At 47.8% G+C, this 22,021-nt stretch overlaps 1 protein-coding gene across 2 annotated transcripts in view; it reads right to left on the bottom strand.

Moving 5' to 3' along the window:
• UBR3 (ubiquitin protein ligase E3 component n-recognin 3) overlaps positions 1-22,021 on the bottom strand; it is a 169,056-nt gene that overhangs the window by 118,397 nt on the left and 28,638 nt on the right. For both annotated transcript variants that reach the window (XM_077272745.1, XM_077272744.1), the window contains exons 4-10: positions 20,821-20,958; positions 18,418-18,467; positions 18,088-18,154; positions 16,985-17,115; positions 10,524-10,752; positions 8,396-8,575; positions 6,342-6,475 (exon numbers count right to left, since the gene is read on the bottom strand). In XM_077272745.1, coding sequence (XP_077128860.1) covers positions 6,342-6,475; positions 8,396-8,575; positions 10,524-10,752; positions 16,985-17,115; positions 18,088-18,154; positions 18,418-18,467; positions 20,821-20,958 — 929 coding nt within the window. The remainder of the gene's footprint in view (positions 1-6,341; positions 6,476-8,395; positions 8,576-10,523; positions 10,753-16,984; positions 17,116-18,087; positions 18,155-18,417; positions 18,468-20,820; positions 20,959-22,021) is intronic.

Here is a 22,021-nt window from a genome sequence, read left to right on the forward strand (position 1 = left end):
CCCCCGCTGGGATAGGCCTGCCCCTGACCCGATAAGCTTCTTGGATAGCCGATCGGATCCATCTGGCTATCGTAGTCTTAGATGCGGCTGAACCCTTCCTGTGACCCTCATGGAGGATAAAGAGGGAATCCGATTTACGGAAAGAGGCAGTCCTAGAGACGTACCTCCTGAGAGCCCGTACTACGTCCAAAGTGTGAAGAGCCTTCTCGACCCTATGTTTTTGCTGTGGACAGAAGGAGGGAAGAATAATATCTTCATTGAGGTGAAAAGATGATACCACCTTGGGGAGAAACGCGGGAGAAGGGCGTAAGACTACTTTATCCTGGTGGAAGGAAAGGAAGGGTGCCCGACAGGAAAGAGCGGCCAACTCCAAGACGCGCCTGATAGACGTAATTGCCACAAGGAAGGCCACCTTCCAAGAGAGAATAGATAGTGGGACATCTTGCAAAGGTTCAAACGGAGGTTCCTGAAGGACGCTCAGGACCAAGTTGAGATCCCAGGTCTCTAGTGGCATTCTGTAAGGGGGAACCATGTGGGAAACCCCCTGAATGAAGGTCCTGACTTGCGAGTTAGTAGCGATCTTACGCTGGAACAATACCGACAGCGCTGAAATCTGGCCCTTGAGGGAACTGAGGGCTAGGCCGGAATCCAAGCCGGACTGGAGAAATTCCAGAATGAAGGGAATAGAGAAAACGAGAGGAGGACGACGACCGCGGAGTCAGCACAAAGAGAAGAAGGTTTTCCAGGTGCGATGGTAGATGCGAGCGGAAGACGTCTTGCGAGCTCTGATCATGGTGGAAATGACCTGCTGGGAGAAACCTGCTTGAGTTAGGATCAAGGTTTCAACAGCCACGCCGTTAAACGTAGGGCCCCTGAGTTCTGATGGTAGATCGGTCCTTGACGCAGTAGATCTGGGCGGTCTGGTAACCGCCAGGGAACGTCGGATACGAGATGCACCAGTTCCGCATACCATGCGCGACGCGGCCAATCCGGGGCGACAAGGATCACCGGGATCCCCTCTATCTTGATTTTTCGGATCACCTTCGGTAACAGAGGAAGAGGGGGGAACACGTACGGGAATCGGAACCGGTGCCATGGGAATATCAGAGCATCCACTCCGACGGCCAGGGGATCCCGAGAACGCGCTAAGAAGTTGGGGACTTTGGCGTTGAGCCTGGATGCCATCAGATCCACGTCTAGAGTCCCCCAGCGAAGGCAGATTTGGCGAAAAACCTCTGGATGGAGCTCCCATTCTCCCGAGGCGAGACCCTGACGGCTGAGGAAGTCCGCCGCCCAGTTCTCGACACCCGGAATATGTACCACGGAAATGGTGGAGTGGTTGTCCTCGGCCCAACGGAGGATGTGTGAGACCTCCTGCATCGCTGCCCTGCTGCGGGTACCCCCTTGATGGTTTATGTACGCCACAGCTGTGACGTTGTCCGACTGAATTCGGACTGGGCGACCCGCTAGCAGAGGGTGAAAACGTATCAGGGCAAACCTGATGGCACGGATCTCCAGAATGTTTATGGGAAGTTTCGACTCCCGCATCGACCAACGCCCTTGGGCGGTGTGGTGGAGAAACACCGCTCCCCAGCCGAGAAGACTGGCGTCTGTGGTCACCACTAGCCAATGGATCGGAAGAAAGGACCTCCCCTGGTGGAGAGTTGACTCCTAAGTCCACCACATGAGCGCCTGCCTGGTCCGTGGGGACAGAGGGCATGGGCGGTCTAGGGTAAAGGGACTCCTGTCCCAGTTGTCCAGAAGAGCCTGTTGTAAAGGACGGAGATGCAGTTGGGCGAAGGGAATCGCTTCCATTGAGGCTACCATCGTCCCCAGGTTCTTCATGGCAAACCGAATGGACTGCGGGCGAGGGCGGGAAAGCGTCCTGGCTCCCTGTTGAAGCGCTTGGGCCGAGGAAGAAAGATCAGTCCCTTGGACGTGTCTGCGATCATCCCCAGGAAAGAGATCTTGCGAGCTGGAACTGGGGAGGATTTGTCCAGGTTGATTAACCAGCCAAGACGTGAAAGGGAATCCAACGTAATGCGGACGCTTGCTTCGCAGGCATGAAAAGATGGACCTTTGACCAGAAGGTCGTCTAAGTATGGCAACACGACCACTCCTCGGGAGTGCAGAATAGCCATGACCGCCGCCATGACCTTCGTGAACACCCTGGGTGCTGTGGCAAGACCGAAGGGCAAGGCCGTGAATTGAAAATGGTCTTCTCGGATGGCGAAGCGCAGGAATCTTTGATGTGGCGGGAAGATTGGGATGTGAAGGTAAGCATCTCTGATGTCTATCGATGCTAGGAACTCGTCTCGCTCCAAAGAGGAAATGACCGACCGAAGAGACTCCATCCGAAAATGTCGTACTTTTACGTGCTTGTTTAGGAGTTTCAAGTCCAAGATGGGACGCACAGACCCGTCCTTTTTTGGTACGACGAAGAGGTTCGAATAGAAACCTTTGAATCTCTCGTGCTCCGGAACCGGGACGATGACCCCGTTCTGGCGGAGGGAATCGATGGCGTAATGGAAAGCGCGTGACTGAGCTCTTGAACTTGGGAGACGAGAGGGAAAAAAGCGAGCTGGAGGTGAGACGGAAAATTCTATTTTGTAACCAGACGACACCAAGTCTCTGACCCATTCGTCGGGGATGACGGAAAGCCAGGCATGACGAAAAAGAAGCAGGCGTCCGCCTACCTTGGTGGTGTCGACTGGAATACTCCCCGAGTCATTGTGAAGGGAATCTGGCAGGTCTAGAACCTCTGGTTCTGGGTTGTCTAGGTCTTCCTCTCCATGACGGATTCGGTTTGTAAGAAGGCCGAGAGTCCCTGTCTGTGCATCTAGACGATGCAGCGGAATTGGACCAGAAAGGGCCGCCTCGAAAGGGGCGAAAACGAAAATACTGTTGGCGCTGAAAAGCAGCTCTTGGTCTGTGTTGAGGGAGAAACTTGCTTTTTCCTCCTGTAGAATCGGAAATAAGTTGGTCTAATTTTTCTCCAAATAGGCGTCCGCCCTGAAAGGGGAGAGAAATCAGAGACTTTTAAGAGGATGAATCCGCCCGCCACTCTCCAAGCCAAATAGCTCTCCTGATGGTGACAGCGTTTGAAGCCACTGTTGCCGCACAGTCTGCTGCGTCCAGAGACGCGTACATCACATAATCTGCTGCCATAGCAATTTGTTTGGTAAGGTCCGCAGCTTCAGCTGGGAGAGCGTGGTCCTGAAAGGAATGTGCCAGAGTATCTGCCCAGGAAACGATAGCTTTGGCGACCCAGGCCGCAGCGAAGGAAGGAGATAGGGAGGAACCTGAGGCTTCATACACTGATCGCGCCAAGGTATCTAGCTGGCGCTCTGTGGGACTTTTAATCGATGCCCCGTCAGATACTGATAACAGCGTTTGGGTAGCCAAACGCGACACCGGAGGATCCACCAGCGGTGGCTCTGTCCAATCCTTTACCAGCTCTGAGGAAAAAGGATATTTAGATTCCAGAGCCTTTTTGCCCGTAAAGCGTTTATCCGGTCGCTCCCTGTGTCTCTTAACTATCTCTAGAAAATCCGGATGGGAGGCGAACACCTTATGGGATCGCTTGTTTCTAGTGAAGGAAATAGCATGATCCGGAGCTGAATTAGGGTCATCATCAACCTTTAGTGTATGACTGACAGCCTCAATGAGGGAGTCAACAGTTGAACGGCACTCCGGAGAATCCGGGTCCATGGAGGCTTCAGACTCGTACTCAGAGTCGTGATCGCTTCTAGCCCTTGGAGAGGGTGAGCGAGAAGTGGAGCTATTGGAGGCTGAATGGCGCGGTGAATGATCGGGAGAGTTAGTGCGGATCCGTTTTGCGGATGTCCGAACCTCCTGTGGGTGAGAGCGGCCCCTGCTGGCCGACGATTCCCCCGTCATAGAGGGGTCTCTTAACCCAGGTAAACGAACGCCCCGCTCCCCAGAGGGGTCATGAAGGGATTCAATCGCCTTAGCTAGCGAGGCCACGGACTGGGAAAGCGACATGGCCCACTCAGGGGGACTAGGAGCACTGGGGTCGGTAGCGGCGGAGGGCTCCTGGGCACATTGGGCATCACAGGATGGGCAGAACGGGGAGCTCTGAGGCTTGGGAAGAGGAGCCTGGCAGGTGGTACAAGCAGAGAAAAAGGTGGTATGAACCTTAGTGACCTTTTTACCCCTTGACTGGGACATGTTGTACCCCAATGAATGCACAGAGCTGCTATGAGGAAGCTGAGGGAAGCTGAGGGGTATCGCTGCAGGGAAGCCGATAAAGCTGTCTCCTTACCCTGTCCTGTGTCCCGCAATCGAGTGGAGAAGGAAGATCCTCCGTGGGAGTGAGTGGGAAGGCCGGCCGGCGCTGCGTGCTGCAGGAAGATGGTTGCCGAGACCCTGAAGTGAAGTCTCGCAGGGAGCGAGAAGAGCCAGAAGCGTGGGCGGCGCCGCAAAAGTGATGCGTGGAGTGGGCGGAGCCTACCGGAGTGCGGCCTAGCAAAGGGCCGAAGCCGGGGACTAAATTTTCAGCCTCGGCCGGCACGCACCCGCGGGAAAGAGAATCGCGGCGCTCCGCAATGATTGTGCCGCTAAGGAGCCCCCAAGAAAAGGTGACCGCTATAAAAAATACCGACCCCTAAGGCCATACCCAGAGGCAGGGGCGCACGCCGTCTGCACTTACCCCATAAGTGCCAGGGATACAAGGGACGGTGCAGGGTTGGGGGAGCCTCCATCCACCATCCCCATGAAAGGGGGGTGGAGAGGAACCGTAGGCCTCCTTCCATTATCCGCTCTTTTTCAGTGGTGATGCAGTGGGGGCTGCACGGACGCCACGGTAGAGTAGTGCCACTGTACAGCCAAGGGTGAAACCTGGTGGGCAGGGCAGATGTCCGGCAATAAAAGGCCTGGCTGCAGAAGAGGATACTGGAGGTAACACTCCAGTGCTCGTCTGTTACTCGGGGGGAGATCGGTGCCCCTGAAAGGGTCCCGTCGCCCAAAAAGGTCAGCTCAGGCAGTGGCTTCCCACGTCGCAGGAGAGGATACGGAGAGGTGAAACTCCCGTGCTCGCCTGTTGTTGGTTCGGGGGAGATCGGAACATGAAAGAATCCGTCGCCCCCTTCGTCCGGGATAGAAATTTAAATCCAGTGTGCCTCCTACGGACACCAAGCTTGAACTGGGTCTCTGGAAGCCAGCATGAGGGTGTATACTGCAGGGGAGGAGCTGAGAGCCAGCATGAGGGTGTACACTGCAGGGGAGGAGCTGAGAGCCAGCATGAGGGTGTACACTGCAGGGGAGGAGCTGAGAGCCAGCATGAGGGTGTATACTGCAGGGGAGGAGCTGAGAGCCAGCATGAGGGTGTACACTGCAGGGGAGGAGCTGAGAGCCAGCAGGAGGGTGTATACTGCAGGGGAGGAGCTAACCTTTTTTGTCTCAACTTAGTGTCAGCCTCCTAGTGACAGCAGCATAACACCCATGGTCCTGTGTCCCCCAATGTGGCGAAGAAGAAAGACTAAATTCACCAGCATCCTTAACATATCAAGTGAGAAATTGTGCAGAGCGATACGTGGCATCCCAATATACGGTAGGTCTTTTTCATGTATACTAGAAGTGTCATTTTTCCGCTGACTGCCATGTAAAACGCTTCATCCCTTCTAATATGGCTTCCCTCACAAACTCTACAGTTTACTTTATTACCTCTGACTTTGCAGAGGAAGTCAAATTGCACTTGCTCTGCGACATATCTTACGGCAGCAAATAAAAGGTCAGTGACAAAGATCTGCTGTCCATAGACTCACACTGCAGAGCTTTAGTGTATCCTACGTGACGCAGTATCAGTTTGTCTCCCCTGCCTCCTGAGTGTGATAGGTTTCTCCTGGCTAGAACGGTTTCTCAGACTTACATTGTAGAATTTGCAAACAGCACTCACAGATGTTACAGACTGCGTGAGTCGGTGGGATGTTTTTATCACTGCTCTTATATAAACCAGAAATTATATCTTCAAGTAAATGGGGACAAAAAGGAACAAAAGAGAACAACTAGGTAGAGAAGGGAAATGTCAGAGGGGCCAGGAAGGATTTGATTAATGACAATCTGTAGTTCACAGGAAGTCAGAGACTGACATCCTGTTTACACAGGAGAGCATGTACTGGACTGGTGGTCAGACTGAGGCAGTGGTCCATAATGAAAGGGTTCACAACGTAAGACTTATATATAACTAAGCTGGAAGGATAACAAATTACGCAGCTAGAATATTGCCAAATACTCTGGAGTAGTAGGAGTGATGCTTTAAAAAACAGCTGAACACACAGGCTGTATATAATGGGGTATAGACAGCACGGATTGATACTCACCCGCACTTTGCAGTGTGACAGGAGACCCCACATTGGCTGGGCACAGGCTTCAAGTTCAGCAGCAAATGCAGCATAATAAGTCTGGGACTCGAACTCTACATGTTCATTGAGTTCCCGCTTATTTAAATTCATACCTGGAAAAAAAAGACAAAAGCAGTCAGCCGAAACCTCAAAACTATAATCAGCAAATTGTTTACAAAAACCTAAAAAGATAAATTGGAATATAAGTTGGTGTGCATCATGTAGGCCAGAGGTGTCAAACGGCATTCCTCGAGGGCCGCCAACAGGTCATGTTTTCAGGATTTCCTTAGCATTCCACAAGGTGCTGGAATCATTCTGTGCAGGTGATTAAATTATCACCTGTGCAATACAAGGAAATCCGGAAAACATGACCTGTTGGCGGCCCTCGAGGAATGCAGTTTGACACCTCTGATGTAGGCGATTGTTCACACTGGCCTCTAAACAGACGAAACCCAAGATAAAAACATACGCAAATACCCCGCAGTAAATAAATAAATAACAATAGTGAATGAAAATAATATACGGTGGCGTACACATGCACTGATCACCAGAATTATGGAGCAAATTGCTTTGAAAATTAAAACATTTTTGCACAACTTGGCAAAAATCTGCAACTTCTGATGTTTTCACAACATTAACATTTTCTGTAAGAGCTGGGGTGGGACGGGGATGTGACACCACAACTCGTATAATTCTGCTGAAAATCTTACTGTCAGATGCTCCTGATTTATTAAGAGGAGCATCTCCGTGCGCGCCCCCAACTTTCAGCATCACTGATTATCAGCTATTTTGAGGCCGTAGTGCTCTAGAGCAGTGTTTCTCAACTCCAGTCCTCAAGACCCCACCAACAGGTCACGTTTTCAGGATTTCCTTAGTATTGCACAGGTGATAATTTCATCACCTGCTCAAGCATTAATTCCATCGCCTATGCAATACTAAGGAAATCCTGAAAACGACCTGTTGTGGGGTCTTGAGGGCTGGAGTTGAGAAACACTGCTTTAGAGAGACATCTGATTTTTGTGCACAACTCTGTAGTTTAGGATTGGACTGATCTATGTTGTTCGGCAGATCGACTACCAAAAGTCCAGAACTGTGCTTTGTAACCAATCTTTGATCAGCGAGAGTAGGACTACCTCTGATCTGATCCTGAGAAAAGGACGTCAATTTTGGTAATCCTCAAAAACCTCTCTAAAGTGGACCCGTCACCAGATTACACATTATAAGCTGCTTATATTAAATGGATCCCGACCTGATGAAGCCGGTGTACTCACTTTGAAAAGCCATCTCAGAATGGTTGAATAATCCTTTTTTAAAAGTTTCCTTGCATTTTATGATTCCAGCTAGAGTCAACGTAACCCTCCATCCTGGGACGGATATGACTATACATTTCACAGGTACCTGATGACCTCCAATTACCTATAACTGCCTCCTCCGCTTAGATCTGCGATCTTTTCCTCCTGCTTGAAAGAGGACTATCCATAGTGACATGGGGAGTGCAGCGGTAAGTCTACACAATGTCTCCCCTGCCTTTCTTGCGCTTTGGAATAAGAAAGGCAGGAAAGACATGGTTCAGAATCACCGTCGCACTCCCTATGCTACTTTGGAAGTAAGAGGAAAAGAGCGCAGATCTGAGCAAAGGAGGCAGTGGAAAGAAGATGGAGGACACCAGGTTGGAGGACACCTAAAAGGATGGAGAGTTGAGAGGATAGTAAAATGAGAATTATAGGAGTCCAACTCTCTTAGTCTTTGGCAGGATTTATCAACAAAAAAAAAACAAACAAAAACACAACCTCCATTCTGACATCCATTTTCAAAGTAAGTACACTGGCCTCATCAGGTCTACTAGATCTATTTAATAATATATGCAGTTTATAATGTGAAATCTGATGACAGATCTACTTTAAAGTTTAATCCCAATAATAAATATCTGGTTTAATAGGGGAAGAGTGACCAGAGATGATAAAAAAGCAACAAACTGATTGCAAGCAGTAGGAAACAAATGCGCAGCGTAGACTCCTGTGAAGTTTACCTACCTTGAAAAAACGATACAAAATTCATCCACGTAACTAATAGCCCATGATCCTCTAAGAATTTCTTAGCTACACTTTGGTGGGAGAGAATATTGATAAAATCACTAACTAGCGGCCAGTACGTGTTATTCTTCAGTAACGCCTCTCCGCAGTTTACAACCACGTGTAAACTGTTCTCTTCATCTGAAAAGTGGAATAAATGGGTACAAAAAAACAAACAAACAAAAAAAAACAATGAAACCAGAAAGAACTTTAGACTAAATAAAACACTGCAAATAAACGGAGAAATCACCAGAAATGTTATTTCTTTCTACATTTGGTCTCATAAAAAAAGTCCAGTTTGTGCCATTACTTTATTCTCGCTGCTCCCCTGATTAATCAGCTTTTCCTTTCTAAATCCGCCATACAGTTGCAGAGTAAGGGGCCTTACTATTTAGCACTAATTTTATGGTCTTCACAAGGGGACGTAACTTGCCTGATCCTCTGCATATTTACTTTGCGAGCAACGCTCTGTTGGCAAAGGCCTTAAAAATATGCACTAGATAAAAAGGCCCGTACCTCTGGAGCCATATGGCACATTTTATATTCAGGGTCCAAAACTAAAACCTCTGTGCATTGAAATCTATGGGAGTTACTGCTAGAGTAAAATATCCCTGTAATGTATCGCAAGAGCTTCTAATACATATTACAATGGCAGAATCTCCAAGACTGATTAACTTAAAGGCAAGCTCACCTTTTTATAATCAGTTACTTGGAGTGCAAATCTGACAAAAGACGGCTCTGAGTGCTTGACTTAAAGGGAACCTGTCACCCCCCCCCCAGGCGTTTGTAACTAAAAGAGCCACCTTGTGCAGCACTAATGCTGCATTCTGACAAGGTGGCTCTTTTAGTTATGCTCCCTGCACACGCTGAAATAAACGCTTATAAAATGTGCCCCCTCATACCGTGAAATCGTCCCGGGGCGGGTCTTTCCTTCCTAATCAGACGCAGCACAGCAGTCACTCCGGGCCTGTGCACGCCGGGCGCCACCTCCTCTTGCTTCATTAGCGCTCCCAGCGCCTGCGCTATAAGTATTTTTTTCCGGGCATGCGCAGTTGCGCTGCCCTTCGAACTTACAGCGCAGGCGCCAGGTACGCTAATGAAACAAGAGGAGGCGGCCGGCTTACGTATTGAGGCCCCAATATAAACTAATACCTTACATACATTGATATGTGGTTTTTTTGCACTGTATCTTGCAGGGCGCAGTCGTACCAAGATGGCTCTGTAAACTGTAGGCCTCTATTCACACAGCATGCATTTTGCGGCACTGGGCGGCCCGCATATATGTGCGTTAGTAGTAGGCTGTATACCAGATGCTCTGCATTGCTTGTGTGAACAATGCCACATACAGACTATTATCGCTTATCTTTTTGTGCACTAATGCCAAAAAACCAATACTGGATTGAAAGTGGTTGTTTCATCGGTATTTTTTGCACCTGTGTTGTTGCCATCATTAATCGGGTCCGATGCGCTCTGCTGGTGCATTTGTTTGGAGGCTTCAGCAGGTAACCATCTCTGCGATTTTTTGTCATATTAGCAAAGGATAGATCGCCTCTATGCAGCAGAATTACTGCATTGCTATGAGCGCCGACCACAGGGTGGCGCTCACAGCAAGCCGGCATCAACAACCATAGAGGTCTTCAATAGACCTCTGATTGTCAGGCTGACGCATCTCTGACCCCCGATCACGTGACGGGGGTTGGAGATGCGCTCATTTCCGGCCCGATGGCCGGAAGCGGTAGTTAAGTGCAGCTGTCAGCGTTTGACAGCGGCATTTATTTAATAGCGGTGGGTGAATCGCAATTCTGCCTGCCGCTATTGCAGGCACATGTCAGCTGTTCAAAACATGTCCCGGCTTTGATGCGGGCTCATAGCCGGAGGCCACATCAAAGCGGGGGTTCTGACCTTGGAAGTGCTATCCCGTCCGAGGTCAGAAAGGGGTTAAAAACACAGCAACAAACCCTCAAAAACAGCTTAAACAAGAAATAACCAAGGAGCATGCATAACGGTGTTCTTGTCAAATAATTTTCTGCAAAAGTGTGTAAAAAAAGCAACACATGAATATGTAAAAATCACTCAAATCAGACAATACCTTGTAATTCACTTTTGATAAGGCAACTTTCCATCATGTAGAGCAGCACGGTGACCATAATGTCCAGGAGCTGACATTCTTCGGTCACCTGTCGGGCCAGCTCCTCGTTGCTGAAGAGCTGGACGCTGATGTGCACTATGCGATTTGACATGGTGTCCGACTCATGGCTTTTCTTTAAGGTTTTCATTATGAAAGCATAATGCTGAACAAAAGTTTTTGTAAATGCAATCTGGAAAAAAATTAAAAACATAAATTAAAAAAAAAAAAAACACTTCGTAAGAAGGTAAACCACATCCAATACACTATACAGTTGTGACCTTTGACAAGGTAGCTTCTGTGACGTCGCTCTTAAGGCCACGTTCACACGTTCAGTATTTTACATCAGTATTTGTAGCCAAAACCAGGAGTGGGTGATAAATCCAGAAGTGGTGACGGGTTTCTATTATACTTTTCCTATGATTGTTCCACTCCTGATTTTGGCTTAAAAATACAGATGTAAAATACTGACCAAATTGTCAGGCCTTAACATAAAGGAGGAGATACTGCACTACGGTGTTTATGTAGAACATCTTCAAAAGTAGAATAGAGGACATTACACGATAGATCTGAGCAGTGTAGCTGTGACACCAGCTCTGGGGTGAGATAAACACTTACTAAAAAGCATAATCACACAGTCTGTATGTGTATTCTTGTCTACCTCTCCCATATCTATAGATTTCTAAGAGCATGTAATCTGGCGGCTCACCAAGCTAAAAAGGCTAGCAAAACAAAAACTAATAATATACTGTATATATTGTACATAATATACATTTATGTCAATATGTCATTTATGAAACAAGCAGAAAGAAAAAAAAAATATGGGAAAAAGCCAGCTCACCACTGTGGAATGAAGTCCAGTGTGAATGAACAAAATCCTGACAAAACAGAAGGATTCAAAAAGAAAATGGAGTCGTTTCGCTCAAAATACGTCACCTGTTCACGGACTGGACTTTTAATTCAATATAATAAAGATGGATTCATCTCCAACATTTTTCTCAGAAGATGGAACTTCTACACACTTCTTGAAATCATGCGATTTATATAATATGGTGCTCATGAAAAAAAAAAAAAAAAAAAACCACATACACACTATACAAGTTTGGTATTGCCTTAGGACTCATGCAGACGTTCGTACAAATCGGTCCACGCACAGACCACAATGTACGGACGTGACCACTGAGGGAAGTGGCAGTATCAGAGGCTATTCCCACCAATGTGTTGCTAGGCACGGACCTGGGGAGGATGGTGTCCCACTATGTTCCTCCCTTGCAAGTAAATGCTACAGAGAAAGTGGAAGCAAGTGACCCACCTGAGATCCCGTGCGAGGAGGGAAAATGTCCCAATGCACAGGACTGTAAATATGTGGCAGCTGTGACCCAGAGTCGGGCTGCGGCTCAGACTCAGGCCCAGAGATTAGAGGGTGAGTCTCAGAGAGAACTGCCAGAACAGGAGGCCCATACTGTGGCCCCGAAGCCTAACCACATGGCCGACCCAACAAGGTCCCTGATAACAGACTCTGAAGACTCAGCTTCAGACCAGGGCCTGGCAGTCGCACTAGACCAGGGCCTGCAGGCTGACAGTCAGAGCTTCCAGGAGGCCTTGCGGACAGATGTCAGTATGGAAGAGCTCAGATGTCTTGCAGACTAACCCCCTGCTGCTTCTGGCAAAGAGAGAGTATACTGGGACCAAGGCAGACTGTATAAAGAGACCCTTGCCACGGATACTACAGAATCTTGGGACTATGAAAGGCGGCTGATCGTCTCTCATCCATTTAGGGAACAATTACTGAGAATTGCCCATGAAATTCCTTTGGCCGGACACCTTGGAATACAAAAGAGTAAAGCTCGCCTGACACAACTTCTATTGGCCCAAGATGGGGACAGATATTGCTAATTACTGTCAATCCCGCGTATTTTGTCAGAGAGTTGGAAAGTCCGGGAATATACAGAAAGCTCCATTGATACCACTGCCTGTGATCGATGAGCCTTTCCAGCGAGTGGCTGTGGATATCATAGGGCCACTTGCAATCCCTCGCAGCTCTGGCAAAAAGTACATCCTCACAGTGGTGGACTATGCTACACGATACCCGGAAGCTGTGGCACTGTCCTCCATCCGAGCTGACAAAGTGGCGGATGCATTACTGACTGTGTTCTCTCGTGTGGGTTTCCCCAGGGAAATGTTAATCGATCAGGGAACCCAGTCCATGTCCGATCTGATGGAAAGACTCTGTGAAAAAGTACAAGTACAGCATTTTGTGGCCAGCGCCTATCATCCCCAAACCAACGGACTCTGCGAGCGTTTTAACGGAACATTAAAGCAAATGCTGGTGGAGCCTGAAGGGAGAGACTGGGAGCGGTACCTCCCCCATCTGTTGTTTGCCTACAGAGAGGTACCCCAGGCATCTACAGGATTCTCCCCCTTTGAACTGGTTTATGGGAGGAGGGTCAGGGGGACACTTGATTTGATTAAGGACTGTTAGGAGGACAACCCCAGAACTACTGGAGTCTCAGTGGTTGAATATGTACTACGGCTCAGAGAGAGAATGCAAAAACTAAGCAACCTGGCCCATGAGAACGTGACCCAGGCCCAAATCAACTGGAAGGTCTGGTACGACCGTAAAGCCAGACTGAGGGCACACGAGGAGGGGCAGAAGGTTTGGGTGTTGGTCCCTATGTTACAGAATAAATTGCAGGCCGCATGGCAGGGACCATACACTGTACATATGCGGCTGAATGATGTTAATTATGTGGTGACACTAGATGAGCATGCAAAGCATCAGAAAGTATTTCATGTGAATATTCTGAAGGCTCATCATGACAAGGAGACCTGTGTCTTACCTGTCTGTAGCCTGCCTGAAGAGGGGGAGGCTGATCTGTTACTAGATGTGGGGGCTGAGACTCAGTAAATGGAGTCCCTGGAGTCAGCAGAATTAAACCCGGAGCTATCCACAGTCAGAGGTCTGAGCTGATGGGGGCGCTCAGCGAGTTCACCGAAGTTTTCACAGGGGAGCCTGGTAGGACACACTTAGCAGTTCACCATGTGGGCACTGGTACTAATCCTACAGTTCGGCAGTCTGCATACCGTGTGTCAGCAGAGGGGAAGACACACATGAGGGAACAGGTAGAGGAGATGCTGAACCTCAAGGTGATACAAAAATCCCAGAGTGCCTGGGCCTCGCCGGTGGTTCTTGTCCCAAAAAAGGACCGTACTACCGGATTCTGCGTAGACTACAGGAAATTAAATCTACTGACTACATGTGAGGTCTACCCCATGCCAAGGATAGATGAGCTGTTAGAGCAGCTAGCTAGAGCATCGTCCCTTACCATCATGGACCTAAGTAGGGGATACTGGCAGATACCCCTGACCAGAAAAGCTCAGGAGAGGTCTGCCTTTATAACGCCATTCGGGCTGTTTGAGTTTCTGGTGATGCCATTTGGTATGAAGAATGCCCCTGCGACCTTCCAGAGGTTGGTCAATCAATTATTGGACGGATGTGATGGTTTTGCCGTCGCTTATCTTGATGATATAGCTATTTTTAGTGATTCTTTGGAGGAACACCTCATACATCTTTCTCAGGTGTTGCAAAGGCTTAAAACTGCAGGTCTTACTGTTAAGCCAGGGAAATGTCAGGTAACCATGCGGGAGGTACAATACCTAGGACATCGGGTGGGGGGAAGACTGCTGAAACCTGAGCCCAGGAAGGTAGAAGCCATTACAGCCTGGGCCACCCCACGAACCTAGAAGCAGGTATTGTCCTTCCTGGGTACGGCTGGCTACTATAGGATGTTTGTACCAAACTACAGTGCTCTGGCCAAACCGTTAACTGATCTGACCAGGAAGAAACTTCCCAAAATTGTCTCCTGGAGTCCTCAGTGTGAGGAATCATTTTGTGCCCTAAAGTCGGCATTGCTTAGTTCACCCGTCCTGCAGGCGCCAGATTTCACTCGCCGGTTTGTAGTGCAGACAGATGCCAGCACCTATGGGCTGGGTGCGGTTCTCAGCCAGGTGAACCAACAAGGAGAGGAGCACCCAATTCTGTACCTAAGCAGGAAACTCCTGCCCAGAGAAGTGGCTTATGCCACCATTGAAATGGAATGTTTGGCAATTGTGTGGGCTCTGCAGAATCTGCAACCATACCTCTATGGGCGCAACTTCACCGTGATCACAGATCATAACCCATTGAGTTGGCTCAACAGAGTAGTTGGGGGGCAACGGGAAATAGCTTAGATGGAGTTTGATACTTCAGCAATATGATTTCACAATTCAGCATAAGAAGGGAGTCAATCATGGCAATACTGATGGCCTATCTCGCCAAGGTGGGGCGTAACCAGATACGTGCTCGGGAGCTGACCTGTAAGTCAACCCCCATGCACGTTCATAAGGAGGGGAGGTGTGGTGAAATGTATGTATGTATGTATGTGTGTGTGTGTATGTATATGTGTGTGTGTGTGTGTGTGTGTGTGTGTGTGTGTGTGTGTGTGTGTGTGTGTGTGTGTGTGTAGTGGACTATGTGTAGATTTATTTTGTTACTGGCAAATGTGACATCTGTCTTGAAAGCTGTAAATCGCACCCAGGTGTTAGTATGTACTTCCCTGGGACAAGTAGACTGTCTCCAAATCTCACCAGGAGGTCTAGCTAGGGCCAAGAAGAAAGGTAACATTTGGCACCTCCTAGGTCTTGGAGGGGAGATGTTAATTGCGGCCTGAGGGTATCTATCCGTGAGAACCTTTACACAGGGCGTCTCAAGAGAAAAATAACATATTCATTGGGGGGGCGCGGCCGTGGCCCAATCAAAAAGCCAGCAATGATATTAACCTGGGGGGCGGTCTAGAAACCTGACCTCCAGACCAAGCTATAAATTACGGCTGTATACAGAGAATTGTGTTCACATAATGGGGGCAGCCTGAGAAGCTGGTGTGATCCAATCTACATCCGTCCTACCCTCGGGGAGCAGAAAGCAACTACCGGTTAGGCCTCTTTCACATGTCCAGATAATTCCGGTACCGGAGAAATCGGTACCGGAGTTATCCGTGTACGTGTGTCCGTGTGCTCACGTGGCACATCAGTGTGGCACACGTGCGGCATCCGTGTGCTGCCGTGTGCCGCCTGAGGACCACACGGACCGTGCAGGACAGACAGCGCTACACTAAGCGCTGTCCCCGCTGTGTGGTGCTGAAGGCGGCATTCATCTCTTCTCCCTCGCAGGAGAGAAGAGATGAAACATCAAGTTTTTGTTATTTTTTGTGAAAAATAAAGTTTGCATCTCAGCGCTGGCAGCCTGTCCTGTGTGAGCGGTCACGTGGGACCGCTCATTACAGTGAGGAATATGCGCATATTCCTCACTGTAATGAGCGGTCCCACGTGACCGCTCACACAGGACAAGGGGCCAGCGCTGAGAGGAGACAGGAGACATCGCGGGAGCTGGGTGAGTATTTCTTCTGCAAGGGGCCGGGAGGCGCACTGGGGGTGGGAGGCGGGGGTCACATGCAAACTTTATTTTTCACAAAAAATAACAAAAACTTGATCTTTCATCTCTTCTCTCCTGCGGGGGAGACGAGATGAATGCCGCCTTCAGCACCACAGCGGGGGGAAACAGCGCTTACTGTAGCGCTGTCTCTCCTGCGGGTGGTACGTGCACACGGAGGAGAGTGCACACTGTTCTCCGTGTGCAGGACGTATTGCTGTACGTGCTGCCGGAAAAAAACGGACATGTCTACGTGTTTTGCACACGGACATACGGTCCGTGTGAAAACACGCACATGTGCAGAAACACATAGATTCTAATGTGTCTACGTGTGTCAGTGTCTCCGGTACGTGAGAAAACTGTCACTACACGTACCGGAGACACTGACGTGTGAAAGAGGCCTTAGATAATTTCTGTAAGTTTCTCCTCTTTATTTTTATACTGTTTTGAATAAGTTGTATGTCTTTTTATTATCTTATTTTTATACCTTTTTCTTATTGTAAGCACTTACCTTTTGTTATTAAAGTATAAAACGTTAACAAGTTGAACCTTGAATGTTCTAAAAGAATCCATAGGCTAATGTGTGTGAGCCTTATGAGTGATAGACATTATTAGTATTGATATTTCTGGGACTCATCGCCCGTGTATTCGGTGAGTGGTGGCAGCGTGTATGGCGGGTGTGCGGCCTGGGTCAGTGTGTGATTTATGCTCCCATCATAGCATAGGACAGAGGTTGAATGCTGGACAGAGAGGGGAGATAGATTAACCCTTGCAGGCACAACCCCAAGTCACGTGTGAGAGTGGGCACGTGACGAATTAGTGACACCACGGAGAAGGGATCCGTGACAACTACTATACCCAATGATCACTAAAAATGAAGCCACTACGTTACTATGATCTCAGGCGGCACCACGAATGTTGACTCACATATACCCAAAAACGTATTAGTGCGATTTACCTTATACTCTTGGTCTGGTAACATATTAAGCAAGAAGGTGACCATCTTCTGAGGAAATTCATACTTTACTGTCCAAAAGAGCAATTCCTCTAAAAAACATTTATGCTTCAAAACATCCATGATGGACTGATCTGTAGGAGGATAGAATTAAAAAAAGAGAATGAACGAACAGACTTCATCATTCACCAAACCGATAGCAACTGGCGTCAATGATTCTTATGGAGGAAGACGACTAACTGGAGACAATCTGATCAAAACAATTCACTTGGGTGTCACAAAAATCAATATTTATTTATGGGATCAGTACCCTTTGAGGTTATTCCAAATGACTCTACAAATATGCTTTTCTACAGGAAAAAAACAAAAACAAAAACGTTTTTTTGCAGTTTTAAGAACGCTTTTGCAAACCCCACTGCAAGATTGCAAAATGTCAAATTTCCATGTGTTCATTTATATTAGACCTGCACAATGTCCCAAATTCCTGCACCTCCATCACTGCCTCTCTGGTTTTTGCAGCGTTTTTGTCAGGGTACATTGTCTCTTGCTGATAAAGTTTAGTGCATAAAAAATATAATCTGATTCAACTTCATCAGGTTTAGGCACCAGAAACGCAGAAAAAATGGATACCTGTATTATTGCACCACCCATTGCTTTAATGGGTGAAAAACGCTGCAAAAAGGCAGCTCTTTGACAAGACAGGAAAAAAAAAACAAGGGGTATGCATGAGATTTCTGAAATCTCAGACTTTGCTGGAACTGTGAAACAGCTGAAAAAATAGAATTAAAAAATGCAGCAAAAAAAAAAAAAAAAACACTGCAAAAAAGCAGCGTGTTAACATAGCTCAAGATTTCAAACATTGCATATAAAAAACCACGCTATTTTACCCCCGTCCATTCAATGTTGCATCCAACGAGCACCAGGGTGAAACGACGTATAGCATGTACATGAGAAGCTGGCAAGGCCGAGTGAGGAGCGCTGACGTCTTGTAGGTTGCGGTTTGGGGTGTTCCAAGATGTGTAACGTAAGACGATTGACATTTCAGATGTTTGTTGTCAGTGACAGTCCTAGGACAAGTCAGTGGGGTCATGGAGACGTGTTCGTACCTTTGGCGCTGGTGCTGAGTTTGACTCTTTTCCGTTTCCCCACTGACGGTCGGTCGTCCTGATCCTCCTGGAAAATTCAATACAACTTTAGTCCAAACAGAATCTGCAAATTCTACAAAGACGGTGGTACGTTAGTAAAGACTGATCAGTGGCAGATATACTCCCCTTACATAAAGAATCCGATGTATGGGGAGTATGAGGAGATCACGTGTCGGCAGAATGACAACTCTGACAGGTCCCAACCACCGACCAGACGTCTCCTCGCTATGTCATGAGCAGAGGGAGGAGGAAAGCTACAAAATTAAAATAAGAAGCTTTTAATTCACCAACCTCATCAGAAGAATCGGACGGTGCGGACGCTGCATTCGCTCCAGCAGTTTCTATTTGAAAAAAAAAGGGAGAAAAGAAAAAAAAAAGTACATAATTCTGGATGTTTACATTTATTCATTCATTTTTTTTTATTCTGACACGTGAGAACTTGTACCCAACAAATGGCACAATAAAGGCACACTGCGTTATATATTGGCCCCTGACCTGTAGCACATGCTGCACAACTCCTTGAAGGTTTTCTGAAACCAAACCCTTGGCAATGCTCAGGCTGGACGTCTTCCACGATGTCCAAATCCTGCACAATGGACTGCAACTTCTAACAAGTGCAGCAGCTTATATGGAGGACACTTGGACTTAGCAGTGATAGCGAGCCTTTAACCCCTTAGTGCAAAACGACATCCATGTACATACGACAGGGAAGAGCGTGAGGACGGCAGTGTCAGCAACAGAGCTCCCTCGACAGGCGGCATCAGGCACTGCTCGGCTACGACTGCTGCAGTTAACCATTTAAATGCCCACGTCGATCTCTGACTGCGGAGTTTAAATGGCGCGGTCACCAGTGCCAGCTCTCATTAGTCCCGCATGATGCGCTCGCAGGGAACCAATGGGCAACCATGGCAGCTGCGGGCTAATTAAAGGCACCTGTCACTGTCATATTGGTTCTCCTGTTTACCCCTGTGAAGTTCAGCTAAAGGCTGAGTTTCAAGGGGATGACAATTTTCACTATATACTGCAACAATGTACTATATAGCATAAACGATTATATATATATATATTTTATTATTATTATCATATTCTGCAGCGCTTTACAGTTTTGCACACATTATCATCGCTGTCCCCGATGGGGCTCACAATCTAAATTTCCTATCAGTATATGTCTTTGGGATGTGGGAGGAAACCGGAGAACCCGGAGGAAACCCACGCAAACACGGGGAGAAGATGCAAACTCCTTGCAGATGTTGTCCTTGGTGGGATTTGAACCCAGGACTCTAGCGCTGCAAGGCGTGTCTCTTCAGTCTCCCATGCTGCAGACAGTTCTTCCCTCCTCCATGCTCTGCATGCTTCCAGCTGGTCCTCTAGCCATGTCCTTATAGCACACACACGTGCGCTCCCACCCTTTTAAAGGGTCAGCGTGTGCACTTGCCATTTCCTCCCCAGACAATGGCTGTGGGACATTATGTATATATTGCCTCCTCCCCACTGGGGAGGTGCCTGAGCAACCTTCCTGTTTACAGTCTATGTTGGGTAAGGTCGCATACAAGTGCAAATCCTGCCTGCTGCACTCTGATGCAAATCCTGCATATTTATTTATTTTATTTTTTCCAATCTCCCCCAACACTTTTTCCCCATTATTAAAATAAAGAAATTATAAAAATAAAACATACGTGGTATCACCGCGTCCATAAAAATCCAGGCTATCAAAATGGTACACTTAAATAACCCCTACGATAAATGTTGTACAGAAGAATATATATATTAAAAAAAAAAAAAAAAAAAAACACAAAAACATAAGTACGCCAGTCATCACAGCTTCATAATAAGATTGAAAGCTCAGGTGGTCTCCTAATATTTATTAGTGCTCGGAGATTTAGTTTTCCCTGCCGCAGCTGAATTATTTACAGCTGTTAAACAGCTTGATTACATGTGAAGGCAACCCCCACATGTACTTTTGCTGGCTAGGAGCTGTAAATCATGCAGCTTCGTCAACAAAAACAATCCATCCCCGAACAGTTACAAATACTCCGAGACCACCCGAGCAAGCTCGGGAACACTCAAGCAACGAGTACACTCGCTCATCACTAATCAAAACTTGTATGTAAAATAAATTACTGTCAATTATACTATTGGCTCAAAAGTTGAAGAAAAAAAACAAACAAAAAAAACAAACAAGCCCTAACAGTTCCATAGACAGAACATTAAAAAGGCTACAGGTCTTGGAAATTTGTATTTCTTATTTACAAAAGCTCAGAATTTTTTTTCTTAAAGCCACCAAAATAGTATAACAATAAACTCTACATGTTTGGTATTGCCATGATTGCACTGCCCCAGAAAATCAGGTTGTCAGGTCATTTTTCCTGCACAGTTAAGGATGTAAGAATGAAATCCATAAAACGTTGACAAGGGAGGAAAAAAAATTAAAATCACCAAACAAAAATTGTCAGCATCCTTATTGGGCTCAAACAACAAATAAATTATATACACAGTATACAAGACTCAAATCTATAGCTGCTTCATTTACGCATTTTTCAAAATGTACAATATCACGAATATCGTTAAATACGTAACATTAAAAACTTATATAAAGAAAGTCAATGTACAGACGGCAGAGACCGTAGGAGCCACACCGATACCAACTCCACATACAAAGTGCTGCACTAACAGCCGAAGACTCTTCTTACAAACCTTGTGCTGGCGATGCACTGGTAGCGCCCTGCTCTTGGCTCACAGTTGATGGCTTTTCTTCAGGAAATGCCAGGCCAGACCCCTTTAGGGCAATAAGGTACTTTTCATGACTCTTCGTACCTGTACTCTCTGCGGAACCTATAGTAAAAACAGACACTTTACGTAAAGGGAGGGGGCGGCGATCATAAGAAGATGGGAGGTGATGGACCTGGACCTGCGACACCCATCGGACCGGACTAAACCATCGGGACCAAGCTGCAGGCCACCCCACCCTTGGCGCGGCCATTAGGCCAAGTTGCAGGCCACCCCACCCTTGGCGCGGCCATCGGGCCAGGCTGCAGGCCCCCCCACCCCCGACGTGGCCATGGGGCCAAGCTGCAGGCCGCACCCACCCCTGGCGTGCCCATCAGGCCAAATTGCAGGCCTCCCCACCCTTGGCGCAACCATCAGGCCAAGCTGCAGGCCCCCTCACCCTTAACGCAGCCATCGGGCCAAGATGCAGGCTACCTCACCCCCGGAGCAGCCATCGGGCCAAGCTGTAGGCCCCCCCACCCCCAGCGTGGACAACGGGCCAAGCTGTAGGGCCCCCGATGCGGCCATCGGGCGTAGCTGCAGGTCCCGCACCCCCGGTGCAGCCATCGGGCCAAGCTGAAGGCCCCCCACCCTCCCCACCAAGTGGGCACTATACCCTGAGGATGCTGTAATCACTTGACTGTTCATTTTACTCAACCCAGCACGTGAGAAAAGCATGCCGTCAGTCACATGTGATTACAGCACACCCTTGTGTACAGAGCGCTGAACTTTTTATTTTTTTATTTTAATGACATGTTTCCTTTAAAACAAGGAATTCAAGCCTCTCACACAGGGGAGGATTCTCCTCCTGTATGGAAAAATTAGAGTCACCTGCATCTTAGGGAACTGTCACTGATGCAATCTGGTCACAAAACCTTCAGCTCTACTCCGTGGACAGAGCTCTGCGTCCCCGATAGCAGGCACAAAGTGTCTCCGCCAGCCTCCCACACAGCACACGGGGCTTTTGCCAGATTTTTGGCACTTTGATTTGAGTTACAACAGCAATCTGTCTCCTCCACACATGTAACCCACAGAGACGTGATTCATAACGATGGGAAAGCGATCCGAAAGAATATCCAAGAGCTGAGTAAGATCAGAGGACTGTTCTTATAGGAGGGAGGGGATCCGT

This window comes from Ranitomeya variabilis, chromosome 7 (genome assembly GCF_051348905.1).
Source record: "Ranitomeya variabilis isolate aRanVar5 chromosome 7, aRanVar5.hap1, whole genome shotgun sequence".
In the NCBI taxonomy this organism is placed as follows: domain Eukaryota; kingdom Metazoa; phylum Chordata; class Amphibia; order Anura; family Dendrobatidae; genus Ranitomeya; species Ranitomeya variabilis.